At 36.7% G+C, this 8,516-nt stretch overlaps 2 protein-coding genes across 2 annotated transcripts; one reads left to right on the top strand and one right to left on the bottom strand.

Annotated features, from left to right (window-relative positions):
* The first annotated feature begins 9 nt into the window (after positions 1-9).
* On the top strand, positions 10-1,285 carry LOC105314720 (galactose transporter-like). Its single transcript, XM_020003563.1, has 4 exons — positions 10-228; positions 588-637; positions 759-1,008; positions 1,159-1,285. Exons 1-4 carry the CDS (start codon positions 68-70, stop codon positions 1,280-1,282), a joined length of 585 nt encoding a protein of 194 aa, XP_019859122.1. The 5' UTR covers positions 10-67; the 3' UTR covers positions 1,283-1,285.
* Positions 1,286-3,381: 2,096 nt separating this feature from the next.
* LOC100638786 (replication factor C subunit 3-like) lies at positions 3,382-7,270 on the bottom strand (the record flags this gene model as incomplete). Its single annotated transcript, XM_020003561.1, is given in 10 exon segments — positions 3,382-3,664; positions 3,826-3,895; positions 4,702-4,800; positions 5,204-5,340; positions 5,725-5,906; positions 6,481-6,575; positions 6,714-6,781; positions 6,936-7,015; positions 7,018-7,063; positions 7,127-7,270. Coding segments are annotated over 10 exon segments (1,113 nt in total), but the record flags the coding sequence as incomplete, so codon positions are not given.
* Between the last annotated feature and the right edge of the window lie 1,246 nt (positions 7,271-8,516).

Below are 8,516 nucleotides of genomic sequence, written 5' to 3'. Positions count from 1 at the left end.
TCTCCACCCGTTTACATGAGTCCTTTAGGTTGGACGTAAGTCCCTATTGCTAGTTGGGGCACTGGGTATGTGTGTATCTATACTGGCAGCTGGTCTCCTTATTCATATCTTTAATGTTGATGAGGAGAGAGAGGGAGGGGGAGGGAGTGAAGAGGAGAGACAGGTTGTTGGATATTTTGTGGCTCTCCTGATTGTACTCTTTGTGGCTTTCTTTGCATCTACCTGGGGGTGAGTTAGGGATAGTGTTCTCATTCCTGTACTTAGTATGGAAATATGGGAATGGGATGTTATAGGTAGATTGTAATAATAAGCAATTCTTTTAATGGTGCCAAGTGGAATAATATCCATGCATTACCCATGATGAAATAACTATAATTAAAAGTCATGCATGCACAGCTAGTAGTTTGTATGGCAACATGAGTTTGGACTACACTAAACAAACTACTTATTTTGTGATTTTTGTCCCAGAACATGAAGTTCCTATTTCTCTTTATAGTTTGTATAGCATGCAGATGAGCTATACAAACTTACAATCCTGAATCATGATAAATTCTGCACATGATGTTTATTGATATTTCTCTCTATAGGCCAGTCGTTTGGGTGGTGACTAGTGAAATATTCCCTCTCTCTGTTAGAGGTTAGCTGATACTGATCTGATATTGATACTGACTTGAATTAATGCACATATTCCTTGTCGTCTTCTCTCTCTCCCTCTCTCTCCCTTCCCCCTCTCTCTCTCCCTCCCTCTCTCTCTCCAGGTGTTGCTGTTTCAGTCACTACTTCTGGTAACTGGATTGGGAACTTTGTGGTTGCTATGGTAACCCCAATACTTCTCGGTTCTGTACTAAAGACGGCCGGTACATTCTATATACTGGCAGGTTTTCTCTTTGCCTCATTTTTATCTGTGTTGCTAACACTTCCTGAAACAAAAGGAGAGAGTTTAGAGAGAATTGATGAATTGTTTCTGAGGCCATGGCTACAGAGGATCAACCTATTCTACTATCTGAGGTACATGTACATCTTTACATAGCTGCTTGTTTAAAAGCTGATCATGAAGTTCTTTTGTAGCTACTGTGAATATAGCTGTGTGGGAAAATGTGCAGGAAGAGTTGAAGAACTACTGAATAAAAACAATATTTAACCTTTATTCTCTGATAGGTGTTGTTGTCCATGGTCTAATGCTTGTTGGGTAAGGACTGCACAAGAAGAGGACACTGTAGCCATTGTTGGTATAAAGAATGAGAACAAAGATGATACGAGTGATGAGGCTGAAGATGAGTGAGTCTTTAATTCTGTCTCTTCCTCCTCCTTGATTTCCTCCCTTCTCTCTGTCTCCTCCCTTTCTTTCTCTACCTCCTTCCTCCCTCTTTTTCAATCCCATTATTCTAATCAGTCATGCATGTACTGTTTCTCTTTACAGTCTCTGATAAAAGGTACAGGTGTTCTCAAGTTGAGTCTAGTCTTTTAGCTAAATTTGACAAATAATTGATGAGCAACCTTTGTATCATTTTGTGTACTAATAGCATTGTTAGATTTTTATGATATGGACAGATTTTATTATTTTGCTATTATTTATTTTAAATTTATGCATGCAGCAAGTTGTACAATATATGTAACTCATTATAATAACCGTCAGAACTATGACATGGGTAGATCCACTAAATCTTGCCAATGTCACATACCGGGTATCTAATTCTTTACTTTATAATTGCAACACTACATAAGCTCTTAAAGTCTACTAGCTGTAGCTAAGCTGCACAATTGAGCGTGACATAGTGATGGCATGCAGCAACTGGTGTTTGAGACTGAGACGATACATTTTTGACCAGTAATGAAACATAATGACAAACAAATTAAACAACAATGCATCAATACAGAGAAAAAACTGAAGAATAAAATTCTATTATTAATTCTTCAAGTATTCAGTATTATTAAAACTTTACAGGCAATGCAGAAATAGAAAGATATACATGAAAAAATAGTTAAAACTAGTTAGAAGTGCTGTAAGACCGGCGTTGCAACAACTTATGTCATACAAATAAGTGTAAGTATAAGGGCACTGAGCCTCACACAAGACAATTTTTGGGTACTTTACAGCAATCACTCGCCACGACCTATATATATAAGAATACAATGGCTGCCAGTCAGTGCTAAAATTAATTTCACTAACCATTTCTTCTTTTTTCTGAAAGTATCTCGTTCCCACTTCTTGCTCAGGCTCCAGCAAAAAGTAATGATCATTTTCGTCACTCTTGTACCAGATGATTCTATCATCACCAGCGATGATGGCTGCAGCTCGACCTGCTCCACTAGCTGACTCTTGCACTGGTCTACGAGGAAGAGCTGCCGCTATCAAGTTAGCTCTTGCTTCTCTAAGCCACGTTATACTAAATAACAGTATAAGTATCATGTTTCAACTATGCAATCAAAAACGTCCCGAGAGACTTGTTTGAGAAAACCACGTAGTATTAATTATCTACGAGAAAACCAAAAGGCCACGCGATTAATTAAGAGGCTGTCATGCCATAGATTGTGTTACTAAGATTGTGTTACCTATGGTGTTACTAAGATTGTGTTACTTAGTAATACAATCTATGGTCATGCATACACCCCCGGTGCCGTAGACACAGTTGATCACGTGATTGTTGTACGGTATGTCTATGAATTCATTCACGATCACGGAAAGTTACTCCGTTCGAAGTTGGAAGGGAAGTGAAATCTACTGTAAAATTTATAATTTTAAAAATGTTCTTCATTTTATGGAATAAGGGTCACTTAGGCCTAGCGCCTGCTATGTATACACTTATCCACTATCTATGCACTTATCAACAACCCAAGAAATATGATAGGTCAAATGACGCCGGCGACGCAGTCATTTTCGAGTCGGCATCTTTTTTGACACTTAACTTTTCGCCTCTACAGCTTTCATGCTTCTGCTATTCTGTGTTACCTCATATTAGTCATTCCATAGGTAATTGAAAGTTCTTTTATTCTGACAAGCTTTTTAGTGTTTAGCTAAAAATGTCTTCATTACTGAGATATAGAGAAAACAGCAATTTTATGGGCAAGAGCGGCATCATGTGATAATAGTGCAAAACAGAACTATTATCTATGACTTATCAGCTCAGTTTAGTTTATGCCATGCCTACCAAAATTTTGAATTTTCATGCATTGCAACTTGGTTAAACTTATGTAATAAGCATGAACTACACTTGCATCATTCATAATGGTCACGGCAAGGGTCTGTACTTAAGTGCTCCTGAGTCTGTTACTTATACATAGCCCTCTCTCTTTTTCTGTTTATATACCATGTATTTGGTCCATGCAAAGCTTCACTTACTTTGTACACATCTGAACTGAACCCTATCTATTTCATTTCTGTTTGATTCTTTCTAAGAGCATTGTAACTCTTGGTTGTATTTCAAAAAATTAGTAAGATCATATATTGTGTATTTAGAAGTCTGTGTTGTAGTCAGAAGCCCATACTCTCCAGTCCTTCCTCTAAAAATTGTTTATATATTCTCATAAATTTTGCTGTGAAGGCCTCAAGATGAAAGATTGCTTTACTACCCAGTTGTGATTGAGCTTGATACTGAGCTGCTAATTGAGTCACTTCAGCTTTCAGTGTACCATCACAGTTAGCAACCAGCTCATTCAATATCCTCTGTAGAAGGAAAATATTAGAAAAATATTACAATTAGTTTTATATACATGTACATGAGTAATCTCCTGCTACTCTCCCTTTCTTCTAGTAGAAGAAAGTTTTCTCTTTCAATCAAAATTCACTATGAGTCTCTCAGTCTCTTCTCTCTCTCTCTTAGTTACTTTAAAAATAATATCAGGTGGTATACAATGAGTTAACAGCTCATAATAACGTCCTCTTACTTCAAGTAACCTCAAAAATAAATACAAAATAACAGTAATATGAAACAATTGTGCATTTCAGCAAATCCAGCACTGGTGCTGTTGTAGTTTGTGTCTCAAGGGAGTTAATAGTATAAGTAGTGAATAATATTATAGTCTTGTACCCCGCCCCTTTGCTTTGGAGTGAAGGGCGGGGCACGAGACTAATAATATTATTATAAACAACTCATGAATAACTACCTTTGATGTTTTGATGCTAATGAGGTATCAAAATTGTGTAAATCCCCTGGGGCTGAGCTGGGGCCAAGAAAGCGTACGTGTTTGTTTTCACAAATTTTGACTAAAATGTTAAAATAGCCATTATTACTGATAATAGTAATAGAGAAAAGTCTGTGGGCTCTTCTTTCAAGAATAAGACCTTCTCTTGCTCTTCTACACTGTGGATAGCCCACTAGAGTGATCTTCACTGGTGTCATCCAGCACGTTTGGCCCCAATGTCAGTCAAAGCAACCCTAGAGTCATATCAGTGTGAAATTAGCTTCATTCAGTCACTTCTTCTTGCACCAAACTGACCAAACCCAGTCCAACCTTCCATTGCATTTTCTGCTCTATGAAATGCACAATCCGCCACAATGTCCCTGTGCACTATGACATGTGGCATTGGATTCACAATGCAGCCGCACAGCTATAATAGCCTTCGTTGTTTATATCGGTTTAACACCTCCTGGTCAGGATTACAAAATTTTAACCCTCGGGTTTAAAATTTTGTAATCCCTCTTAGTCGGTGTTAAAACTACATATATTGAACAGTGACAATAATTTTCATTACAAGCATACCTCTTAGGGCTCTGCTCTGTGATGATCATTGCAGCTGTTTCACGTAAGAAAACCTCCCACTCACAATCAGGGACAACCTGATCATCATTGAAGGGATACCTACATGTATCAGGAAGAAGAGAAAAAGGAGTAAGAGGGGAAGAGAGAGGAAAGAAAGCGGTACTGTATAACTCCAAATTTTTGGCAGTCACAAATTTTGGCAAAATCTTAAAATTAATATTCGTCAGTGAAGTTTTTGTCATTTCTGTTATAAATCCACATACTACCCACGTAAAGCAAAAATTTCGTTGGTCAAAAATTTCGTAAAACAAAATGCCTCAAGAATTTGATAAAATAATAATGACTGATAAAAATTTGGAGCTATACAGTACATTTACATAATGTACACTGTACAGTACAAAAAATACTTAATATCAAATGGAGTGCATTATCCACACCAAACAGATCTGTTGGTGCATGTGTTTACTGCATGGTCTGATCATGAATCATTTGATTCCCTTACTGCTGAACACGACACGCCTCACAAAGCAGTATAGCTTTACGAAGGTTTCTCTCTGACTTCTCTGCAATCCTCTTGGCTAGTGTATCTGGTATAGTCAATGATTCTTTATGACAAACATACTGTAGGACACTACATATCTACAATAATAAATAACAATTTAAAAACTAGAAAAATGTAAAACATCAAGGGGCTCTGCCCCATAGCGATGCGATCATCATAAAATAGGTTATTTAACTTTAATATTTAGATGACCCTACAGTACAGGCTCACTTCATCACTAAAGGCTTTGCTCAATAATACATTAACTTCTACCATACGCAGTTTGAATTGACCAGTCAATTGGAGGTTTTTCTATACTACCGCATAAAACGATTTGGAAACTTTCAGAAACACTTATTAAATTGTGATTGTAAAACTGTCCACTTATCAAGCTTTAACTAAGTGAAATAAATCCCATAAAAACCTCAACCTTGGCGTATGAGTATAATCTACACTTATTCATTACATAATGTATTCCTTACCTCATCTATGGTTGGAGCGGGGACCCTAACAGCCAAACACCTGCTCTTGACGGCTGGTATTAGTTTACTGGTTGAGTTACAGACTAGTATAAGACGACATGTTCCTGTGTATAGTTCCATTGTTCGTCTCAATGCATGCTGTGCATCTTTAGTGAGTCTATCAGCTTCAGTCAGTACCACAACTGAACAATAAATAAAAACATAATATTATAACAACTTTTAAGGAATGAAGAAAGAGGTAGTTATTAAGTAGATTAATTATTAATTGTAATAATAATAAGAATTATGTTTACTACACTAACAATAATAATAATCATGGCTACATGTAATGCTGTAGAGGAATTACCCCAATAAGCAAAATAAAATATAATGCTGATTCAACAGCAATGAATACTATTTCAATCTATGTCATCTATGTCATCTAGTATCTATGTCATTTATCATACCAATAAAAAGTTGTATAACATGCATTTTATACAACTTTATGTTGCATTTTATGCAACATATTTTAAAATGCATGCATCTTATGTTGTGTAGCAAATTTGACCTGATTTCAATCAAAATTGATTTTTTTTGCAAATTTAAAAGTAGCTCAAAAATTGTGCCAAAGTCCCTATAGCCAAATGTTGCTAAAATTAAAAGGACAAAATTCTACACTTTTATAATTTTTTTCTGATATGTATTACACACACGTATGTTGTTTCAATACTTTAAACTCATTCTGAATAAAATTGGAGTTTACACAAGTTTACTGACCTTTAAAGTCTTTGTGGCTAGTGTCCAGTGAGTGTGATTGAGCTACTTCTTTCAGTAACCCCATAATGACAACACGATCATGAATACCGGCATCACTAGAGAGAGAGAGAAAGGAAAGGGAGAAAGAGAAAGAGAGAGGGGAAGAAGAAAAAAAATAAAGGATGAAACAGGCATATCTACTTGGCATTTATTCAAAATTCGAATTCAAATAATATTAAATTAAAAAGGATCACCTTGGGTTCATTTCAATGTGATAATTACTAGCGACCGTTGATATCTCAATCTTCTTTTTCGATGGGGTCTGGGAATATAAAAAATCAAAAAACCACGTGAGACTCAATAATAATAATAATAATAATGTATATACAAACAGTATTGAATAGCACACAGAATCAAAATTTTAATAACAGCTGGTGTGACATTATAACAACCTCACCCCATTATTAATCAATTACTATAAACTCCATGTGTTCAATACGTAGTTTCTCCACTCCGGCCCCGTACAGCTCACGAAGTATACAAACCATTCTTGTTTTCCCGACGGGCCATAAATTAGCAAATGAGGGAAATCATCAGACTGGACCCAATGAAGGGAGGGGCGAAAAAGACATAAAATTCCTCTCATAATTATTCTAATTTTTTTTACCAGTCTTTTCAAGCTGGCAGCTTGCTCCTGATGATAATGGAGTTTATTAAGGTTGGTTGGTCTGTACTTATCTACCCATAGACTCAATCTGAACTCTGAAAGCTCCTTGAAAGGCTCTCCCCCCAAAAACGTGTTGTTTACTAGTTAAAAATAAAATAATAACTATCATGCTGCAGCAAGTAAAAGGTGTGGCTGAATATAGGCGTGCATGCATAGATATAGATAGGTTGCAGTAGGCGTGGCCAATCATTAGAGTAAGGAAGCAATTTCTGGACACATTAGATTCCGGACAGCTCTATCTCGTCTTTTAGACTTGCTTCCGCTCTGAAATTTTCACACAATATAACTCTAAGCTAATTGAGATTGCGTAGTAAAGATGAGCTGCATTAAGCTAGTTTTGTTCTAGTTATCTTTAAAAGTATTAGACGTCCGACAATAGTCAAATATCGTCAGATAGAATCAAATTTAGTACATTTTATTAGTATTGGTAAATACAGCAATTGCAAGGTTGCAGTAACACTCTTACTTACTTAGTAGCCCTTCTTCTTTGTGAGGCACAAACCTTTTCCCTTCAACTTCACGTACATCAAGCTCGAACAGAATTTTAAGCGAAACTCTAATTGTCGTCCACTTATGCTCCACCCAATACGCTGCTGCCTCGTGTTGTTTGCTGTGTCAGGTCTCATGAGTCTCACCTCAGTTGTTTTAATCTTGATAACGAGGTTGATAAGCTGTTATTACTGTGTTTCACTCTCGGTTTCACTCGATAAGGCAAGTATTACACTTCATTTATCAAGCATAGATCTGTTTTGATTTAGGTGAAGTTTGTTGACATGTCAAAAAAACCTCTATCAGGAAGAATACTGGTATCTAATTCGTTAGTAGAGGCTGACCCTTCCAAGCTTGTTATCGAAAGACCCCAATATTATTGTCAGTGGGAAGATGTAAGCATGATTAAAGCATTGAAGGCAGTGGAGGAGGAAGGTATGTCCGTTCGTCATGCAAGTGAACTGTTTGGTGTGCCAAAGTCTACACTGCACGATCGGGTATCTGGTAAGGTTCAGCACGGAGCACATCCTGGTCCTTCAGCTTATCTCACGAAGGAGGAAGAAGATGAACTTGCTCGGTTTTTACTTCGCTGTGCTGACATTGGTTATCCCCACACTATTTCCCAAATTTTAGCAATTGTTCAGCAAGCCATTGATTTGAAGGGATTGAAGAGGACAGTTACAAAAGGCTGGTGGCAAAGATTTAGTGAGAGACATAAAGAAATTGCTTTACGATCAGCAGTTCCACTATCAACAATACGTGCTAAGGCAATGGATAATGATTCACTAAACAGATACTTTGATATTCTAGAAGATACTCTTAAGAAAAATCGTATTTTCAA

Source organism: Amphimedon queenslandica, unplaced genomic scaffold, assembly GCF_000090795.2.
Source record: "Amphimedon queenslandica unplaced genomic scaffold, v1.1 AMPQUscaffold_12610, whole genome shotgun sequence".
Classification (NCBI taxonomy): Eukaryota; Metazoa; Porifera; class Demospongiae; order Haplosclerida; family Niphatidae; genus Amphimedon; species Amphimedon queenslandica.
This window is presented reverse-complemented; position numbering and strand designations above follow the sequence as displayed.

Excerpts from the sequence above, each read along its gene's own strand:
- LOC105314720 (XM_020003563.1), top strand. The coding sequence starts at position 68 with ATGTGTGTATCTATACTGGCAGCTGGTCTCCTTATTCATATCTTTAAT. Across the intron at positions 229-587 it reads TTCTTTGCATCTACCTGGGG|GCCAGTCGTTTGGGTGGTGA; the intron begins GTGAGTTAGGGA and ends TTCTCTCTATAG. Across the intron at positions 1,009-1,158 it reads AACCTATTCTACTATCTGAG|GTGTTGTTGTCCATGGTCTA; the intron begins GTACATGTACAT and ends ATTCTCTGATAG.